Genomic DNA, 23,095 nt, shown 5'->3' with positions numbered 1-23,095 from the left:
GCAATGGTTGCAACTTTGTATGCATCTACATTTGTTTTGTTTCATTTGGTTTGACTCCCAAGCATGTGAAAGACTGCACTTAAAATGTATTTCAATCCATGGTTCCTTTTGTGTGTATGTTGATCATTTATCTGAATCATAGATGTCTACCTGCAGCTATGCGTTGATCTCTCTCAAACTTGATTCACAGGCTCCTGTTACGGGCAAAGAGTCTTTGAGCCAGAGGACAGGAAATAGACAATCCCTGCATACTTCTGGTATGTGCACATCATGTTTAGAATACATCTTTTTCAAGGGGTTGGATTGGTTTTGAGGTTGTGGACATGGTAGCACTGAATGGTTAAGATTTAGATTAACAACACATGCATTATATTGCATTTTCTTTCTTCTTTTCTTTTTTTGTGTAGGATCTGATTTCTTCCTGAAAGCTTCAGAGAGGAGACTTAAGCAGAGACAACAAAAAGAGCAAGACGAAAATGATTTTCTAGAAGGAGGCAATTCGAGTGAGTCAATTTCTCCTTATGCATATTGATTTATTTAAAAAATATGGCATTTAGGAGCATGGTTCTTTCCTATGTTAGACACCAGGGGTCATCAGAACTTCTGCATCCATCCAATGACAAATTGTGAGACTTCCTCCAGTTCTATTCCCCTAAAAGCTCCATCATCTTGGGGTTCCCAAATAAGTACCCATGAATCCAAGGAGGGGTTCCCTGGGCTTAAGTTTAATGATTGTTCCTTGCTTATTCCTGCTTGACAAAATTAAGGTGGCATTTTTGGAGAAAACTTTGATGGAAGAGCCAATATTTCTTCAGCCTAATAGGCATCATGGAAGCCAATTAAATTGAGGTGATGGCTCTTCTTAAAGGTCCCGTAGCACATCAATCTAGCTTAACTTTCCTGGTGAAAGAAGGAAAAGAAAAAAGAGGATCATGTGAGGATATGGAGAGTGGTTTAGAATCATATTCATTTTTCTTTTACAAGTTGCAGTAAATTTGTTTTTGTGACAAATTTAGAGATCTTTAAAACCATTCCTATAGGAGTGCCAACATACACTAGGTCTTTCTTTGTGCATGGGAAGTGCTTTTAAACTTCTACCCTTTTCTTGGCATAATTTCATCTGATTTCTAGGGGTGTTCATTTCTGTTATTTCTAGCCCAGCCCTGCCTACCCTACAAATTTCTAGGCTTGGACCTAGATATTTTTTTTTGATAATTCTTGGCTTAGATTTTGTGTTTAGCCCCACCCTGGGCCCCATACTCTAGGCCTGGCCCTGAATCTGCTAATATATTATTGATCATATATATTTATATACATATAAAAATGTCTATATTATATATGGCATCACCTAGGAGTAACTCCTATAGGTGATAAAATGAGAGAACATAGACTAAGATGGTTTGGCCATGTGTGCAGAAGATCATCAACAGCACTTGTAAGAAGTTATTTGTTGTGAATTGACGGGGCTAGAAGGGCTAGGGGTAGGCAAGAAAGGATACGGGTAGAAGTAGTTAAAATTGATTTAAGCGCCATTGCGCCAATAATTTAAAAAAAGCTATCTCCCCTACCCAAAACACCTTCTAATCTATATCACATGAACAATAAACCATCTAATTCTAACGTCTCTTTCCCTTCCCCCTTTCTTTCTATCTATCTATTTCTATTTCTATTGCTCTCCACCTTCCTTATCCATGCATTTAAGTTTCATCAATGTATTAAAATATTAATGTTTAAGTTAAAACTTAATGAGTAACAAATATTCAAAATATGAAAAAAAAAAATAATAAAATAAGACAATAAAATAAAGTAATAAAATTTAATAATTAATTAAAAATCTTATTACAATTATAAATAATATTTTAATATTATTATAATATATATCTACCTGGGACATTGTGGGGCCCACACATTCACTATTTGTATTGAAGTTGAAACACTACAATGTTCGCTTGGTGAACACAGTGACAAGATGGGTTAAGATGACTCATGGATTGGATCATTACGTAACTCCAGAAGATTACCCTAGTTTATTTAGTTATCGATTCAAAAAGATCTTGATTGATTTGGTTTGGTTTGTCAAATTTGTTATATAAGTTTTTACTACAAATATCTCTTGAAAATAAATATTAGAAACACTATTAATTAACATGTTTTTGTTAAAACATTAATTTTGTAAAGAGACGGGGCCGAATGGGTTCTAGTATCTTCTCTTGTAATATCTTTTCTTTTCTTGTTGGCTAATGAGCTTGTTATTTCCTTTTGTTTAATCTCTTTATGTTACTGCCTAGCTGGCCGCCCACTTAAGGGCATACTTGTCATTACCCTAACATTAATTCTTAATAAAAAGGATTAGAGGAGAAAGGGAAGATAATTTCGAATATTCTTCTTCTTCCTTCTTTTTTCGCTATCTTCTTCTCTTGTACTATTGCTCTTACTTCTCTTCTTCATTTTTTTCCCTTTAATCTTCAAATTTACACTTAATATTTGAGGACTGATTTACATCTTGGTATCAGAGCAGGTCTATTTCTTCCTTTTTTTTCTTCTTCTTCTTTTCCCATACACCCTTAGATTAAGAGAATGTATGGAGAGATAGGTTCTCTATAGTTCAGAGGATCTCTGGCCTAGTTGGTAGAGGGTTTAGAGAGTTTAAATATGGCTGGATATTGCCAAGAAGTGGTGCTGTTCTGTTGTTGCCCAAAACCCTAGCCGATTAGATATTTTCGAAGGTACAGGTAAAGGTGAAGCTTTGGGTGTGGCACTCTGAGCTTGGGAGGTGTCTTTTGACTCCTAAAGGAGGGCGGTTCAGGTTTGGAAGAGATTGGGAAGCTCTGGTAGGAGTGGCTACATCTTCTCTCTTCCTCCCCAACAACTGGACGAAGTAAAACCCTAGTTTTCAAGCATCTGGGTTATCATTTGACTTCAAGTAAGTTTATATAGACAAAATTTCTGGTTCTTTGATTTTTGTTTGATTAATGGAACCATACGGAAGTGAGTTCAAGAAAGTGCCGGTTTCCGGCCTTGGCTTGGTAGATTCCGTTTTGACTGGTGTGACCACAATCAAGCTAGATGGGACAAATTATCTTGCTTGGGCACAGTCTATAAGAATTTATGTCTGTAGTAGAGGAAAACTCGGGTATCTCACAAATAGTAAAGTGAAACTCGAAGAGACAAACCCTGAATTTGAGAGATGGATGCAAGAGAACTGTACTGTCATAGGATGGTTGGTCAATTCTATGCAGCCTCATATAAGTCGGCATTATATTTGGATGTCTTCGGCTAAGGAGATATGGGTCAGTGTTACTGAGACCTATTCACAGAAGTTGAATGTAGCCGGTCTATAAGTTGAACAGTGATGTGAAGAACCTAAGACAAGGGGAGAAGAGTGTAGCAATCTATTACTCTATACTGAAATCTCTATGGCAAGAAATTAATGTTATGGAGACAGTTTTATGGGAGAGTAAGAATGATGCCGAAATGTATAGGAAGTTTTGTTAGAGTCTGTTAATAAAGTCTTGTTATGTCACTTTTGATTTGGTCATTTGTCATTTTTCTGCTTTGAGTCATTTGTTTCCAGATATGTTTAAGGGAGTGTCTTTATCGAGTCTTCATTTTGAATCGTGTGAACTGGCAAAGCATTGTAGACATTCTTATTCAGTAAGCAATAAAAGATCTTTTTCTCCTTTTCATATTGTTCACTCTGACGTGTGGGGGCCATATCATTTGCCAACTATGGGGGGTTACAGGTACTTTATCCTTTTTATTGATGACTATTCTCGTTGCACTTAGATTGATCTCATGAAATCCAGGGATGAAGTACCAGTTATTGTGCAAAAACTTCATGAACTCATCCTCACCTAGTTTAACACTCGTATCATAATATTCCGTTCTGATAATGCTAAGGAGTATTTTGAGAGAACCCTCTCCGCTTATCTTGAAACTTTTGGGGTTATTCGTCAAAGTTCTTGTTCCGACACTCCACAACAAAATGGGGTGGCGGAAAGGAAGAACAAACATGTGGTTGAAGTTGCCAGATCCCTCTTGTTTGCATCCCATGTTCCTATAAAATTTTGGGGAGATGCTGTTCTTACTGCTACTTTTTTGATCAACCGTATGCCCACCCGGGTCCTTAACTTCAAAACCCCCTTTTGCCTTCTCTTCTCGGATGATGATATTTTTTCTCTTCCTCTCCGTGTTTTTGAGTGCATTTGCTATGTGCATATTCACAGTCATCAAAGGCACATTGAACCTAAGGCTCACAAATGTGTTTTTCTAAGATATGTTTCCACACAGAAGGGATATCGCTGTTTTGATCCAGTTAGTGGCACCTGCTTTGTATCTCGGGATGTCACCTTTGCTGTGTTGATTCCTTTCTTTAGCATTTCTCCTGAGGGGGAGAAATTTGAAGAGCCCTTTACTATGTCTCCAATTGTTCCTCTCCCATTCCTCTTGAGTCCTATCATGAGGTGTCTATTTCTCCCACTGGACCTACTTCCGATATTCTTATTCCTCCTTCACCTAATTCTCCTATAATTCCTCCTCATCCTGTTCTCCAAAGGTGGTATCAAAGGCATAGATTCAGACATGGGCAAGTTGTTTCCACTCCTACAGAAGAGCCTCTTGCCCCTTCCATCATTATTGAGGTAACATGTCGGCTTTCTTCTGATCCATCTACATCTTTCCCAGACCTTGACCTTCCTATTGCTCTCCGCAAGGGCAAGCGGAAGTGTACAACCCAATTTATCTCCAAACACCTATCTTACAACTTTTTCTCTCCTTCCTACTACTTTTTTCTTGCTTCTGTTCCTTCCCATGTGATACCCAGGTCCGTACCGGAAGCCTTATTAAACCTGAATGGAGGGATGCTATGATGGCTGAACTGGATGCTTTGCATAAGAACCATACCTGGGATATTGTTAACTTGCCTGAAGGGAAGGAACCAATGGGTTGTAAATGGGTGTTTACCATTAAATATCACTCTGGTGGATCCATTGAGAGGTTTAATGCTATGCTGGTTGCTAAGGGCTACACTCAAATGTATGGTATTGACTATTTCAAGACATTTGCTCCTGAAGCTAAGATGACCTCAGTTAGGGTTTTGTTATCTCTAGCCGCTATTTTTGATTGGCCCCTATACCAGTTTGATGTTAAAATGCCTTCTTGAATGGAGACCTACATGAAGAGGTCTATATGTCTTTGCCTCTAGGGGTGTATGGGAAGGGAATGCAAGGCAAGGTGTGTAAACTGCAGAAATCTATTTATGGTCTCAAATATTCTCATCGGGCTTGGTTTGAGAGGTTCAGGGCTGCTCTTGTCTCTTTTGCCTACACACAAACTCAATTTGATCATACCCTGTTTTTGAAGAGAAATGGCTCTCTGGTGACCTTCTAGATAGTTTATGTTGATGATATTGTGGTCACGGGTAATGACACCCAAGAGGTCAATAAACTAAAACGATTTCTCAACTCTGAATTTGAGATCAAGGATTTGGGAGATCTTCGGTATTTTTTAGGCATTGAAGTTGCTAGGTCTAAGGATGGTATCTTCATTTCTCAGCGTAAATATGTCCTTGACCTCCTTGTTGAGACTGGTAAACTTGGAGCTAAACCAATCTCCACTTTTATTGATCCCAATCATAAGCTTTTTGCTACAAATGGTGAGCTTTTATCTGATAAGGGGGTGTTTCAGAGACTGCTTAGTAAGTTGTTATTATCTTTGCATGACTTGGCCAGATATTTCCTATGCAGCAAGTGTTATTAGTCAATTTATGCATTCTCCTAGAGATACTCATTTAGTTGCCGTAAAAAGGGTTCTGTGTTACTTGAAAGGTAATCCAAGGAAAGGTATTCTATTTGCCAAACATGGACACATGAAGTTGGAAGCTTTTACTGATGCTGATTGGGCAGGGTGTATTAATGATAGGAGATCCACCTCAGGTTATTGTGCTCTAGTCGCTGGGAACATTGTGTCATGGAGGAGTAAGAAACAGTTTGTAGTTGCTAGATCCTTAGCTGAAGCAGAATACAGGGCAATGGCACATGGTGTATCGGAATTACTGTGGCTACGATCCCTTTTAGAAGAATTGGGGGTTGACTACGAGAAGCCAATGATGCTCTACTGTGACAACCAAGCAGCTATCAACATTGCACATAATCCTGTTTAGTATGACAAAACTAAGCACATTGAGGTTGATAGACATTTTATAAGGGAAAGAGTTTCCTCAAGAGAAGTTTGTTTGCCATTCATCACATTAGACGAACAATTGGCTGATATCTCGACCAAGGGAGTTCCAAGAGGGAAAATGACACACTATATAAGCAACCTTGGCATGATTGACATCTATGCTCAGCTTGAGGGGGAGTGTAAAGAGACTAGGCCGAATGGGTCCTAGTATTTTCTCTTGTAATATCTTTTATTTTCTTGTTGGCTAATGGGCCTCTCTTAATGGGCCTGTTATTTCTTTTTGTTTAACATCTTTATGTTACTGCCTAGCTGGCCACCTACTTATGGGCATACTTGTCATTACTCTAACATTAATTCTTAATAAAAAGGATTAGAGGAGAAAGGGAAGATAATTTCGAATCATCTTCTTCTTCTCTTTTCGCTATCTTTTTCTCTTGTACTGTTGCTCTTACTTATCTTCTTCCTTTTTTCCCTCTAATCTTCAAATTTACACTTAATATTTGAGGACTGAGGACTGATTTACATATAATTTCACTATGAATTAAATTTTCAATAAAATATTTTTCTATTATATTTTCAGAATTTTTTGTTAAAAATTTGCTAAAAAATTTTATATAAATTATGTGAAAATTCCATTGCTAATTTTCTAAAAGTATTTTCTTGAACATGAATTGTCTCCTTTGACTTATAACTTCATTACAATGAACTTAATTTTTTGAAGCATTGAGTGGTAGATAAAATTGATTAGGTTGTTTCCCCAGCTTTGTTAGTTTTCCAAGAGAGGAAGAAAGCAGAATAAGAAATGGACTAAGGGCCTAAAAGCGCTACGCATCAAGAAGATGAGGTTCATGGGTCGGGTTATTTGAATGCCCCAAAACCATCCAACCTGCTAGCTTCAATTACCAATTCATATCGAACTAGACCAATTTGGTTTGCTCAATTCGGCCCTATTAACTGTCCACCGACTAGCTTCAATTACCGGTTCATACTGAACTAGACCAATCTGGCTTGATTGGTTTGACCCGATTATGCAATTTTGAGAAGAGCAAATAAGGGAAAATTTCACTAAAAGAATAATTTTGTTAATTAGAAAATAACAGAAGAATCAGAAAAAAAGAGAAGATAATAGAGAAATTATTAACAATTTTGTTAATAGACAAAAAAATTCAGAAAATAAAAAATTAGAAACTTAATTTTTTTAATTAATTGATAAAATAAGATAAATTTTCACTAAAAATAATAGAAATTTTTTAACATATGAAAAGCAATATTTATTGAGAAAATATTAAAAATTGGAAAGTCATAGAAAAATAAATATAAGGGAAAATTAAAAATCAACAAGTTACTTTACATGATTAACTTATTAACTTATTAATTAAAATAAATTAACTAATTGGTTTTATTAACTTACTCTACAATTAGTTGGAGTCTACCAGAAGTTCACATGCTCTTCAACCATTCTACCTTTTATTGGCTTACAACAATAGGGAGAATTATGTGGAGATGTGCTCGTGCTGCCTTGATTTGGACTCTTTGGGAAGAAAGGAATATTAGAATTTTTCAAGAAAAGGAAAAGATCAGTCAGGAATTGAAAGACTGTGTGTTAAATAGGGCAATACCTTTGCTGAAGACCTTGGAAATCTTTCATCAATTCTCCTTTAATGACCTTTGGAGAAATTGGTCAGCAATAGCGAGGTGTTCATCTCTGAAGGACAAAACAATTACAAGCTGGTCTCCTTCATCTGAAGGCTCACTGAAGTTGAACTTTGATGGAAGTAGCATGGGTAATCTAGGATTATCCGGAATGGGGGGTGCTTTGAGAAATGAAAAGGGAGAGATTTTGTTGCTCCACTCAAGTCACTTGGGAATTGGGGACTCCATCATGGTAGAACTTTTAGCTGTTGTACAAGGGGTGCAATTTGCAAACCAGCTGGGGGTACAACACCTAACAATCGAGGGGGATTCCAAAGTGGTGGTGGGTTGGTTGAAAAATCCTGACGAGGCTATGTGGTGTTACAAGAATGAAATGAAGAAATTTAGTTGGTTGCCAAGGAATATGTTGGTCACTGTACAATGGGCGGGGAGATTAGCAAATACTTTGTCAGATGTGTTAGCTAAGCAAGGGGTAAGTAGGGAAGAATTGTTTTGGGCTCAATTGTGATTCTTGCTAATCTTTCCTACTTGTAAGATTCAAGGAGGGGCTGCAGCTCGCGCCTCTCCCTGGGATGTTGTATGAACACACTCTAAATCTGCTTTTGAATTAATAAATTTATTATCATTCATAAAAAAAAAACTTACTCTACAATTAGTAAAATTAATTTTATAAAAAATTATAAAAAATAAATTTTAAATCATTAATAAAAACAATAAAAATTCATCAATAGACTTAGGAAAAAATATTTTATTAGTTAAAATTGGTACAAACTAATCAAAACATAATTTAATTAAAATAAAAATATTTTTAAATTAATATAATAAAAAACTCTCCCCTTCCTTAATACCTTCTAGATTTATGTTTTTATTAAAATTTATTAGACAATACATAACCCAAGAATAACGCTAAAATGGATAAGGTTCAGCTTGGGCCAATTGTGAATGTCCTAAGACTCTTGTCTAAATGTCACTTAACAAAGCCTATGCATCACATTCAAGAGTAATAAAACTAATAAAATGTAATAGAATCTGTAAAAATTAAGATAAATAATAGAAGTTAACACAAATTTATCTAATGGCATGCATCCCAATAATAATTTGGGTTGGACTTGGTACCACTTGGCCTGGTTGAGAGTCTGAATCTCCTACAAGCAAAAACTCTGCTCACATAATATCTAGCCGCACGTTGGGAACATCTTCTGTACGTGTATGTTAAACTCATTGGGAGGTGTTCCCAATGTGTGGCTGGATTCCCATCCTTTCACAATGTGTGCAGAGTTTTTGCTTGCAGAGAATCCGGTCGCTCCATTTGATATTGTCATAAGGCTCTTGTGACAATTTTGTCAACAACACCTGTGCATCACACTACCCGACTAGTATCATATATATATATATATATAATACATTTAAGGTTTAGGCCCATAATCTTCGTCCAGCCCCGGCCCATGTAGGCCTGAAGTTCAGTTCGGGTAAGACCTGAACTTTGGCTTTGGGCCTATGCCTTTATGTATTAAATATTATATATTATCTTATCTTATATAACATATATCATATGTATAACATTTATATATAATAAAATATATTATAAAATAACAGACACATATATGTGTAAATATATGCTATATATAATACATGTTGCTGATTGGACCTAAAGTATTTGGCCCAGGCTGGCTCAGAAATTTCTGGGCAGGGCTAGAAATGATTACCCCTAAGCTCAGCTCATGATCACTCTTACTGGTTAGCTATTGTCAAAATAAGTTTTCCAATTTAGAATGAACCTGAAATTTGAGCTCTTTAGCTAAAACTTAAATTTAAGATGTCTTAAATGATACCTAGCCCTAAAATCTCAGAAATGAGAACCAAACACATGGATGTGCAGAAAACCTAATTGGAATAATTTATTATACTTGATGAATGATGATTTTTTTTTGATATCTTCTGAAGGGCTACACAGCCGGAGACCTTACCAACCAGCTGGTTGGCACCTTGCTTGATGAATGATGATTAGTATAACTTGCCATAAGAATATTATGAAACCTGAACTTCTTTTCTATATTGTGCATATCCAAATCATTGAACTGTCTCTTTTTTCTTCGGGTTCCTTCTACTTTTATACTGGTTTCATTTCCTCTTATTTCTTGAGAGAAAAATGATGTTTGAATTTTGATCTCTATATCTTTTTAAAAGGTAAGAGAAGCCCTAGGCAGTTGAAGAAGCAGCAGCAGCAGCAGCAGAGGAATAGCATACCCTGTGAAGGCCTATCACCTGGTCACTCGAGGGGACAGCTACCAATAAATCACAAGTCTGATGGTGCAGAGGATAGAGATATACAGAGTCCACATACACCACAACCAGTAATTGATCTGCGATTGGAGGCAAAAATAACAGCCGAGGTTGGTTGCCTTTGACACCATATACAATTTTGAGAAACCAGCAGCACTGTGCATTTTGTTAGATGCAATTACATTCCATGTTTCTTACTTTACTCATTCCGCATTTGTACTAGTCATTCTAATGCATTCTTCTCACCTTTCACTTTGAAAACTTTATACTTCATTTCTGCCTCAGAGGATAATTTTGCATGCTACTTTTGGAGTTGTCCATTATTGCATGGTTCATGGCAGAAAAATCTTGAATATTTTCTACCTTATTTGTGATCCTCCTTCAATGTCGTTTCTTCTCCCTGTAGAATATGGTATCCCTAATTTTCTCCCTTTGATCTTAAAAAATTCTCTAATAATATAAGCTCAATGTTCTCCCAAGGATTAAAGTATCGGTATCGGACAATTTGGATACGGATACAGATATAGATACACTTGGGAAACACATGGATACAAATGGAAAAACATGGAAACACTTGGATACGCTAAGAAAATGCACACAAATTCCATAAATATATTAATAGCATTAAGTTTAATGTCAAAATAACTATAAATAATATATAAATATATAGGAATTGTATATTTAAATGATATATATATATATATGAAGAAATATATTATAATTAATATAATAGGACATGTAGATATTATACAATTTTAATAATAATGCTTCAATCAAGAGTCCAAGGCAAATATTATATAAATTTTTACAAATTAATACATGCAAAAGTCAATATTATTTTATTATCTATTAAAGTGTAAGGCATAAAGCATATGCAACTATTATATTTGAATTATTATATCATTTTTTCTATTTTTCTATTTTTATTTTTTAACATTAACAAAAAATTCAACTAAAAAATTAATTCTTAAATGTTTGATAAATAATATTTATATTTTTGTAAACAATAAATATGTTATTATAAAATTTAAATTAAAATATCAATTAATAATTTGTAAAAATATATGATGTTAACTTAAAATATATCAAATTTATTAAAATTTTGAAAATGCATATCATATGAAAATTCATAAATTTTAATTACTAAAATAATTATTCCTTTTTTAATATTTTATTTTTATAAAATTTTGAAGTTAAAAACTATTTTTTTATATAAAATGTAGATTAATGGATTTGATAGATTCAATTTATATTATATTTTCAAATACTTTGTAAGCAATACTTTTATTTTTGTAAATAATAAATACGTTGTTCTTTAATGCAAATTAAAATATTAATTAATAATTTATAGAAATTTAAGATATATATATGTGTGTGTGTGTGTGTGTGTGTGTATATATATATATATATATATATATATATATATATATATACCATATGCAAATTTATAAAATTTAAGTATATATACCATATATATATACCATACATGGATTTGATGTATGTGCAAGCTGTTATGCTAACAGCTATTTGATGTAACATGACTTTTTTCGATGATTTTTTTTGTTTATCACTACAGGAGTATTCTTCCCATCTTTTGTGGGTGTCTTGTGAATCTGAAGCTAACAAGTCATTGCATTAGTGTATTTCTGCTAGTACTACTACTAATTTTAGTTTGGGAGGTTTACTTTATCATTCTTAAAAAGCTGGAATATTGTAGCATGTTCGAGTTGAGTTGAAGGACTAGAAACCAGTGGACTACATAGTCTCATTTTCTTCTGGAAGTTATTTTTCATGCTACAAACTAGGGTGCTAGGCAATTCTTGAATTTGTTGATGGCGTGAGAAAGAAAGTCATAACTATATGTGCCTCAATATGCTATATGATAGGAAATCCTACTGTCAAAATACAAGTGGGGAATGAAAAATGTTTGACCAAAATGGATAAAGTTTTATCAATTCATCTATGATTTGTATTTTTACAGGCCTCTTTTGGAAGTTAACGGAATTTTTGAAATAGATATACTTTTTATATGCCTTTTTCGTTTATAGTTAAGCAAAATCCCTTACTTCATATACACAAGAAAAACTCAATATGTAACACAAGTTACTTTGCAAAAGCCAACTTATTTCCAATAAACACCATGTTTTGAATAATAGCTTTCAATATTGATCAGGTATAATTTAAGTATCTATGAACACGAATATAGATTAGATGTACTGTGTGATGGATGTGCAGAATTAATGGGTATTTCATAGGAAGAAAAGAATATCTTTGGGTAGTATTTGGATTTCAGGTTGTGGAAACATACCGCAGAAATTCCAATTCATGGATAATGGGAATTACTAGCCCCCTTGTTATTACCATTTTCCATCAATCCGATGTAAACATGGCTAAAAATCCACTGTTTTCTGTTCATCTCTCACCTCTATTTTTGGAGTTGAATAGTGGTGGGAAGGATCTAAGAAAATCCTTTTCCACCATCCATTTCCACTAATGCCCCAATTCAAATACACTCTTGTTCAATTAAGAGGTTTCTAAATAAGTGGTACAAGTTTATCGATTCATTTTGGGTAAATAAACATGTTTAATACGGATGGCCTTGATTGCAAAGCTATGTTCATTGAAAAAACAAGGTGATTGAAGATTTTGATGAAGGGACCAGATGCATTCAACCTACTGTTTGATCAATACCAGATGTATTCAACCTTCCAACTTAGTATTACCACTTTGATAGCTAAGGATAGATTATGGTCATATTGATGGTAAAAAGTATCAGAAGGGACAAAACACTGTACAGATTACAGAAAGATCAAATGGTCTGTTCAAAATGATTTCATTAACACCATATACAACTATGCACAATTTGAAACTTCAAAAATAAAGTGATTCCAGTCGTTGTAGAAGTAGTTGAAAATCAAACCCTGGAACCTAATCAATATTGATCATAAGAAGACCATTTGTTCCACTTTGATTGGCAGAGATGAATCCTAAGGCATGGCCCTTATTACTATGTAATTTATTGGCTAAGCATCAATAAGAGAGGATTTTACAAGGAGTAATCCATTTTAATCTAAAATGTTTAACAAAATGTGACTAATTCTTTGAGCATCACAATGTTGAAGTAGGTGAGACAACAGCACCCATTTAGTGTTGCATAAGAAGCACGGGTGGTTTTCTGTATCACTTCCCCTTGAATTATATGATTTGTGTAAAAGTCTTATCCACATTTGATCCACATGAGAAAAAAAAGTGTGCTTGGACAATGTGTTAAGTGATGTAATTAAATGCTATTGAAAGCACATATTCTTGCCTCCAATAAGAGTCAAAATTTGACTTTTGAGTGGAAAGAACCCTAGAATTGGGTCCCAAACTCTCTCATCTTCATTGTTTATATTTATCATCACTGCCATATTTAGGTTTGTTCTTACTCTTTTCTCTTTCTTTCCTTTTTTCCCTGTATAGTTTGTTTATGAGATTTGTGAGTTGTGTAGCCCTTGGACTTTTTAACTTTGGAGCATGTATGCCTTTGTACTTTTTAATCATGTGATATATAATGTCTGGGATTGCTTGACTTAACCAAACACCTTTAAGGAGTGCTGCATTGACTCTCCTAGACAGATGGAGTGTTCATGTCAGACAATTCCCAACTTTTCATGGCTTCTATAGGGATACTTCCATCTCACATTTTTCCCTTCCTTGCTTATTTGACATAAATGAATGGCTAATGTACACAATTAATGCAATTTTTCATATAAAATGTTATTAAGTAACAAATATAAACTTCCAGACATTTTTCTGTAGGTATATATTGTTAGAATTCAAAAGATACAGTCATACAAACTATTTTAACAATTTATACTTTTCTATAAAAGTGCTGGAATCACTGTCTTTTCTTCTTTCTGTGCCATCTCCCCGTGTGTCTGATTCAGGTTCCCGTGCCACTTTCCATATAACTGTTTAAGGGCCAGCATGGAGGATGCTAGGGTTTCGAACTTGTAGGGCCTCTTCTAGGTTAGTCCATTGCTCTCTCATTGGCCTGGTGGGAAATTGCTTTCTCTTGGAAGTGGATACAAGAAGCAAATGTGCCATTCAAAGTATCCTTTCTGGATAGCTAATCTTTACAAAATCTTGGCACCACCTTATTTTAGCATCCAAGTTCTTGATACTTGATAGTAATTGAGTCCTATGCGGGTCATTGAATCCTCAAAGTAATTGAACCCATACCTGATGCTGCATTGAAAATTCTCTTATAATATGTGGAAGATCTTTAGAAGCCTCTTCAATTGGATGTTGGTCATTCCCAAAGATCTTCAAATGTTGGTGCCTAGATGATCTCTTAGGGGATTTTGTTCTCACGGAGGGATCTTGTGGAACCTATTTTCATTTTCAGTATGTTGGTGCCTTTGAAAGGAAAAAAGCTGTCAGAGTTTTGATTGGAAGGATTTCCCATTTGAATCAGTTATTGGAAGATTGAATACCTGTTATTTTCTTGGCCTTAGTCTTGAAAGACTTTGAGGGACTGGATTTCGATCATTTAAGGAGTCACTGGGAACAAATGATATTTATGCTTCTTTTGACATGTGGAACTTTAATTTGCATTGCTATGTCTTTACGTGGTTCCCTTTCATTAACCATGTATTTTTGCATCTTTTGGGGGTTCTTTCTCCTTTCTCATGAATAATAATAAAAATATGATCATTACCTATCAAAAAAGAAATAGAAGTTGATTATCCACTCCCTTTTCCCTTTTAAATGACCATAGTGAGTTTTTCTTTTTTCTTTTTTTTTTTCCATTTTATGGAGGTGTAACCATCCTCGACATATTGGTATTTATTGGTCATGTTCTATTTTTTTGATGAATAAGAATAAGTTTATTAATTCATAAGCAAATTAGAGTGGGTCCATACATCCTCCCAACGAGAGGCGCGAGCTGCAGCCCCTCCTTGAAACTTACAAGTAAACTAGGAAAGAAAAACAAGAATCACAACTGAGCCCAAAATAATTCTTCCCTATTTACTCCTTGCTTAGCTAACACATCTAACAAGGTATTTGTTGATCTCCCCACCCACTGTACAGTGACCAACATATTCCTTATCAACCAACTAAATTTCTTCATTTCATTCTTGTATCGCCACATAGCCTCTTCAGAATTTTTCAACCAACCCACCACCACTTTGGAATCCCCCTCGATTATTAGGTGTTGTACCCTCAGCTGGTTTGCAAATTGGACCCCTTGTACAACAGCTAAAAGTTCTGCCCTGATGGAATTCCCAATTCCCAAAGGACCTGAGTAGAGCAACAAAATCTCTCCCTTCTCATTTCTCAAAGCACCCCCACTCCGGATAATCCTGGATTACCCATGCTGCTTCCGTCAAAGTTCAACTTAATCGAGCCTTCGGGTGGAGGAGACCAGCTTGTAGTTGATTTGGCCTTTAAAGATGAACACCTTGCTATTGTTGACCAATTTCTCCAAATGTCATTAAAGGAGAATTGATGAAAGATTTCCAAGGTCTTTAGCCAATGTATTGTCCTGTTTAACACATAGTCTTTCAAATCTTGGCTGTTCCTTTCCTTATCTTGAAAAATTCTGAGATTCCTTTCTTCCCAAAGAGTCAAAGTCAAGGTAGCACGAACACATCTCCACATAATTCTCCCTATTTTTGTAGGCCAATAAAAGGTAGAATGGTTGAAGAGCATGTGAACTTCTGTTGGTAGACTCCAACTACCCCCAAACAACGAAAGTAGCCAAGCCCAAAGGTCTGTAGAAAAGGGACAAGATACTAATAGATGGTAACAATCTTCACCGTGAGCTCTATAGAGGATACACCAATTAGGAGAAATACAAAGAAAAGGTCTTCTCTTTTGTAGGTTGTCTAAAGTGTTTACTTTTCCATGGAAAACTTCCCAACAAAAAGCCATACTTTTTGGGGGAACTAGCTTACACCAAATTTCTTTTGACGGAAAGGGTTGGTGAGTAGGAAGTTGAGAGATGGGCTTGAAAAAAGCACAAGTGAAGGTTCCATTGGGTCTAGGAGTCCAACCCCTCTTATCTGGCTTGGAGGGATCCAAACAAACCTGATTAAGATACTCAATTTCAGCATCCCTAAGTCCTCTACGAAACCCAAAATCCCAAGTATGATCTAAGGGTGTTCCCAAAGGTGAGACAAATTTTGAGTCCTCATCTTTTTTGTACAAAGAAATAGAAAAAAGCGAAGGGAACAAATCCTTTAACGGTGAGTCTCCTACCCAAATATCCTCCCAAAAAAGGATAGAGTTGCTAGAACAAACTTCATATCTGATAAAATTGAGGAATTGAGGAAGGGTGTTGTGAATAGCCTTCCAAGGTGCTGCTAGGTTAGCTTGCCTCGATACACCAACATCCCATTCATTCTCTGACCTCCCATGAATGCTTCTCACCACCTCATGCCACAATCTCTCTCTTTCCAAAGGCCATCTCCACATCCATTTCCCTAATAGAGCTTGATTCTTTCTGGTTACCCTCCCAATTCCCAAACCCCCCTCTTCTTTACTTCTGCAAACAATTTCCCAATTGACCAAATGATCCTTTCTCTCTTGTCCCGGTTCCCATAAGAAGTCTCTCATCAACTTCTCCAGCTTCCTAGCTTCCTAACTGGTATACTAAAGACAGACTTATTGGTCATGTTCTATTATATATTTACTTTATTTTGCAGGGGAATATTTTTACCATCCTTTTGTTAACTTTTGTCTTGTCACCAAATATATATATATATATATATATATATATATATATATATATATATATTGATAATTGGTCTTGTCACCACATATTTATTTATTTGTTTTTATTTATTTACTTATTTATTCCTTCTTTTGTTACTCTTTTCTTAGGAAAATGCACAGTTATTTGCTGGAAAGCAAATACATCCATTTTTCTCATCATGGAAAGCAGGTAAAAAATTTCAGGAAAATGTGGATACATCAGTTGTGGAGAGTAAGGGGTGTTGCATTCTGCAAAATGATGAAAGCATTACTTGTGGTCCTATTCATGTGTTTGACATGCTTCAGGTACAGCATTTTGTGTTACCTATATATAATGATATTATTATAATCTGATTACTATGACCTATAACCTTATGTAGTTTTCATTATATGGTGAACTCAAAAATTAATATGTTGATTCATCTTCCATGTATGGCTAATATTCTTTTCTTTCTAAATGTGTTTTTGTACAGGATGATCAAGTTTTACTTGATTGGAAAAATTGGACATTTTGTGAGCCCTGTAGCAGTTGTTCTCCTGAACATGAATGCTCATCGGTGTTTGAAGGCTCTATCAAGCCATTAAAGTTTGATAATTTTCTTCCTATTTCGGATTATGCTGGAACATCATTTCTTCAGAATGAGCTACAATTGGATAAATCTATTAATCAAGAAAAAAATATGTCTGCGATGTCAGTGACAACTTCTATATCTGTTAATGGGAAAGTGGCACATTATGAACTGTCAAAGTACTTGGAAGTGGTATACTTGTTGGTGTGTTTTATCTGTATTAGCAGTATATGCATGATTTTACTTACTTATTTATCATTTTCTCTCTCTCTCTCTCTTAAGAATTTACTATGATCATGTAAACCTTTGTGTGTGATTGTGTCCTTGGATAACAACATTTAGTCCTCCAACATGCATATCTGCAGGCTTATGGAAAGGATGATATTGGGTTCTCCACTGCAAATAATGGTTGTCTCAGTAACTCAGATATGGAACTGCAGAACAAGTCCCTTCAGGGGAGGTTAGTAGTCTCCTGAACTAGTTCATGGTGTTCAGATATGCTTTAGTTTCCCTGTCCTATGGCTATTTTAACATTTGTGTTTCTACAAGTTCTATTTTTTGTTCTCAATAAAATGTTTCCAAAACCTCTTTCTTAAATGGTTGCATTCTTTTGTCATATTTAAAATCTAAAACCTACATTGTGTCTTATTTGGTTTAAATACGCTCAGTGTCTAGCCTTTCAGAGCAAAACATGTTTTTTCTTCCGAAAAATTGTGTTTCCTTTTGATTGACATTAGGATTTGAACTTTGTGTTGTTTTAGAAGTCTATTGGTCATGGGTCACTGGTTCAACTGGCTGGATCGAATTGGTCAATCCTTTGTTTTAATACTAAAAATTAAAATTAAGATTTGAGGCCAAAAAGGCATTTTTTGGCAAAAATATAGGGCAAGGCACCTTCAGTCCTTGGGATGCATAGATCACTAAAAGTTACCCAACATCAAAAGAAAAGATCACCCCAATTGGATGATTGAGGCTATTGAATGCAAAATTATGGCCTCTGGAAGTTAGGATAGATGCTAAAAAATGAAGAACAACCAGCTGGTTTTATCAATCCAGGACCAGTTCACTGGTTGGAATGGGTGTTTGGCTGGTTCTTATCACCCCCAGTTCGTAAGGCCTGAATGAACTGGTCGATGGACTGGTTCATGCTTTTCTGGGTCGCACTGGCTGGTTCGGTCTAGTTCTCTGAACACTGCTCCCCACACTGGAAATAAGTGAAAAAAAACAGAAAAAAAGAAAGGTAAAAAATACATTACCACCAACCTGACATACCCTTCCTGAATTGGTATATCTTCCCAGAGAACTTTTTGAAAGTGACCAGCATCGTGGGTAATGGTCAAGGGTACATGGGGTATATATTCTACTAGCTTCAAGTAGGGGTGCAACTTGTCTTGGGTTAGTCTGTTGGGTACGGTTATGTTGGTTGAAGTTTGAGTTAGGCTTACTCCAACATGAGCACATGACCTGACCTGAGCAGACATGTTTTCATATGTATGTATGAATGCATGTTTGTATGCGGCCATGAATATATGTATTAACAATGTTGGGTTTTCCAAGTGTAGTATAAGTATAGTACTCCTAAAGCACCATAACTTTGTTCTCGTATAAGTAATAATGCTAAAACCAGTCTCTTAAATTCTAAAACCAGTGGATTGCTTTCATCAGTTTTCTTTTAATGATATTTGGAGAAACTGGGCTATGGTGGCCAGTGGCAGCTCCAAGAAGGATAGGGCAAGTTTAACTTGGGCACTACCTCTGGAAACTTTTTTCAAATTGAGTTTTGATGGCAATAGTCAAGGCAACCCAGGCCCCTCTGGAGTAGGAGGGGTGGTGAGAGGCAAGGATGGTATTATTTTGGCACTTTTCTTGGGACTGGTGGGGGAAGGAGATTCTACAAGGACTGAACTGCTTGCTGCACTACAAGGAATCCATATTGCAAATCAGCTAATGTTGTTCATTCATTAATCGTAACATAGTTTTCATGGCGCCAACACGAGGGTAGGTAATAGGGGGTGGCTTGTTGCCTAGTTGCCTAGGTGCCTACCTAATGGATTTTTTTTTAGTAAATCCTAGGGTAGGTTCCATAACTGTATTTCCTTAATAATTATCCATGATTTTCATAAGAAAAGTATACACTTCATGTTAAAGTATAGAAAATCAACATATTCATGAGAAGAAAAAGAAGAAAAGAAAATTCAAAAAATATAGGGCTGAACCCCTATTTTTATTATAGAAAAATAGAAAAGAAAAGATGAAAGATGTGTTGATTAGACAAAATTTTAGGTTATTCCTTATTGGTTCAGGTTTTGAAGTCTTTGATTAGCAATCTTTATGTTGATTAAACCCTAACAAATAAGAAAATAATAAAAAGGAATTAATATATAAACAGACAAAATGAATATTTTAGTTTAATAATGTCTATTTCATAATTCATTTATAAAAAATGTCTATTTTATAATTATAATCTTAAAAAATTAAGAATATAAAAATATTTTATAACACAACATACAAAATTACTTGGCGATTAGGCGAGGCAAGCCTCCAAAGGTGCCTTGTTGCCTTGACAACTATGAATCCTAATAAAGTATCTTCTTAAAAAGCAATTAAAATTATAAAATCATTATTTTTTGTGTGAGGATTAAGAATTTAAGACCGTAACATGGACTTGTTTGGGCTTGCTTCGAGGGGCTTCGTACAAAGGTGGCTCATTGAGTCTGATTTGGTAAGCAATTGGAAAGAGATAGCCACCTCTGCCCTATGTAAGAGGACTTGTAGCCCTTCTTGGACCCCTCCTCCCTCTGGGTTCATAAAACTGAATATTGATGGTAGTTGCTTAAGGAAACTGGACTCTATAGTGTGGTGTTTTAAGAATGAAATTAAAAAATTCAACTGCTTGACAAGGAGCTTGACAGTGAGAATACAATGGGTGGGGAGATCTGCAAACTCTATGGTGATGGTCTTGCAAAGCAAGGGGTAAACAGGGAAAGCTTATATTGGGCTCAATTGTAGATTTAATCTGTTTCCTGTTTTCTGGTTTCTGTTTTCTGTTTTCTGGTATCTGTTTTCTGTTATCTGTTTTCTTTTGTCTTTCTTCCTGCTATTAGGAGAGGACACAGCTCGTGCCTCTCCATGGGAAGCTTGTAATTGCATTAATTCTCTATTAATGAATTTTATCTCTTTACTCATAAAAAATGGTAGTTGCTTAAGGAATTCAGGGCCTTCTGGGATTGGGGGAGTGTTCAGGAATGAGGATGGGGTTATTACTGCCATGTTCTCAGGCCCAATTGGAGAAGGGAGACTCTCTTAGGGTCTGAGATTCTTGCAGCCCTGGAAGGTATCTAAAGAGTGAAAGATTTGAACATCAGATGTTTGGTCCTTGAAGGTGACTCGGAGGTGGTGATTAGGTGGCTAAAAGAAGAAGACAGTGGTCTGTGGAGGTATAACAATGAGAGGAAAAAATTCAAATGGCTGAGTAGGGGTTTGGTAATGCAATACAGCTTTGTGAAAAACTGCTAACTCAGTTGCTGATGGGTTAGCCAAGCAAGGGGTGAATAGGGAATCTATATTTTGGGTTAATTTTTAACTTTCTTCCAACGTATTCTGTTGGTGGGGAGTTAAGACATTTTACCTCCCCACTCTTGTTGTACTTAAAGTTTCATATAGTTTCACATCATTAATAAAGTTTCTTGTTACTGATAAAGAAAAAAGGTGGCTCATAGAGTCAGGGGCAAGATGTTTTATATCACATTAGCTATTTGAAGTAATGCAATTGAAGAAAAAAAGAGAGTGTGAATTTAAATGCTTGAAAATGTATTTTATGTTTGATTTTATCTTTAATATTTCATTTGGATATGCTTTACATGTTATGTTTATGTATTTTAATTTTAGATAATAGGTTTTTTAAAACATTTATATTAAAGCTTATGTTTATATTTTTTATTTAATATTGTTTGATTTTTTTTTGAAAAATTTGGCATTTTTTGTATTTTTACGCTTTGCTTCAAAAAGGTGTGCGCCTTGTGCCTGAAATTGCCCCTCACACTTTTTATTTGCACCATGCGCTTTTAAAACACTGCACCTGGAGACCCTTTTTTACTTTCTTCTTGTTCTCTTATGTAGAAGACGGCCTTCTCTATCTTTTACCTTTCTTTTTCTTCTCTTTTCCACCTTTATTCTCAAGTTGTAAGATGGTATCAAAGAAGTGAACTCAACTGTCACTGCTCACACGTCCTTTTTGCGCTTTAGGAGTTGAGAACTCTTTCTTTTTGAGACAAACAACAGAAAGGGACTTAAAAAGACTGGTCGTCCCTTAGGTAAAGAGGTTTTAGTGCCATGAGTTGGTTGGTTTAAGGTGCTTTTGATGGTTTACTAAGCCCTTCTTTGCTACTGCCCTAGACGTAAGTACAAGTATGTGTATTGAGTGTAGTTATTTTTTGATAGTGTGTGGTGTTTAGTTTGGTGTGTTGTGGTTTGGGAACTTATTTCCTATGGTGCGTGAAGTGTTTGATATCCTACAAGTGCTAATCTGAGATTTTTTCTTGGTCTCTAGGGCTACAAACCACTGTAGCAAGGTACGGTAATAACCTTTTTGTGCTTAACGTTGTTGTAGTGCCTGTTTCCTCTTGTTGTTGGTGATCATAGTTGTTGCTTCTTGCTGATTGTTGTCTTATCCTCCTTATGGCTACCTCTAGTAGTAGCTCCTAGTCTTCTGTAGTAGTGCAATCTGATTTTATCAACACTTATTTAACTACTATTAAGATCAATGGTACTAAGTATGTACCATGGGCCAAATTTGTGGAAAATTCCTTAATTCCAAGAGGATAGTTGAAATATGTTAAGGAAGACCATCCCAAGAGTGGGTATGAGGGGTACAGTGAATGGGTATAGAAAAATTCTCAGATTATGACTGCCTTATGGAATAGTATGGAAAACAACATTGGTGTTAATCTCATTCTCATGTTTCTGGACATCACAAAAGAAATTTGGGAACATGCCTGATAGCTGTATACTGGGCAAGACAATGTGGCGAGGATCTACCAACTATATCAAGATCATTTTTCTCTTCTGTAGGTTTTCAAGACTGCTATTCAGTCTTGACCACTAAGAGATTTCAGGTTCGATGAGAAGAGAAAGTGAAGAAGAAGTAGAAGAAAGAGTGGTGAAAGAGCAATAGAACACCGTTTTTGAGGAGAACAGAATGTCAATTATTCTGCCGCCGCCACTTTAAGTTAATATATATAGGTTATGCTAGTTACATGAAAGGACATATCTGCCCTTGGTGTTTACATCATAACTGCTAACAAATAACAAACAATATAGAACTGAAACTAGAAATAACAGAATAGTAAAATAACCACAGCTGTGACTAGATACATTCCACCCTACGGACAGAGTGGGACCACAGCTGTGGGGCCCACATCAATGTTCTCTACACTCCCCCTCAAGTTGGGAGTATATGATCATCATTCCCAACTTGGATAGATCCGCCTCTAGCTTCTTTCTTGATACGGCTTTAGTGAGGATGTCTGCTAGTTGCATACTGGATGTGATGTAAGGGAGGCATACTTCTTGAGATGAGACCCTCTCTCGCACAAAATGGCGGTCAACTTCAATGTGTCTGGTTCTGTCATGCTGTACTAGATTATGTGCTATATTAATGGCGGCTTGAT

At 35.6% G+C, this 23,095-nt stretch overlaps 1 protein-coding gene across 6 annotated transcripts in view; it reads left to right on the top strand.

Moving 5' to 3' along the window:
• Window positions 1-23,095, top strand: part of LOC148874015 (P-loop containing nucleoside triphosphate hydrolases superfamily protein) — a 63,164-nt gene that overhangs the window by 15,388 nt on the left and 24,681 nt on the right. The window contains exons 2-7 of one of the 6 annotated variants that reach the window (XM_088964387.1): window positions 157-257; window positions 408-503; window positions 10,021-10,226; window positions 16,987-17,163; window positions 17,331-17,618; window positions 17,792-17,886. In XM_088964387.1, the coding sequence (XP_088820513.1) occupies window positions 157-257; window positions 408-503; window positions 10,021-10,226; window positions 16,987-17,163; window positions 17,331-17,618; window positions 17,792-17,886 (963 nt within the window). Of the gene's footprint in view, window positions 1-156; window positions 258-407; window positions 504-10,020; window positions 10,227-16,986; window positions 17,164-17,330; window positions 17,631-17,791; window positions 17,887-23,095 lie in introns of all 6 variants that reach the window. The other 5 variants (XM_088964385.1, XM_088964384.1, XM_088964383.1 and 2 more) reach the window with 5 other exon arrangements.

The sequence above is a fragment of the Nelumbo lutea genome, chromosome 1 (assembly GCF_056320005.1).
Source record: "Nelumbo lutea isolate HS-2025 chromosome 1, American lotus-T2T, whole genome shotgun sequence".
Classification (NCBI taxonomy): domain Eukaryota; kingdom Viridiplantae; phylum Streptophyta; class Magnoliopsida; order Proteales; family Nelumbonaceae; genus Nelumbo; species Nelumbo lutea.
Note: the sequence above shows the minus strand (reverse complement) of the source record. Positions and strands in the feature narration are given on the sequence as shown.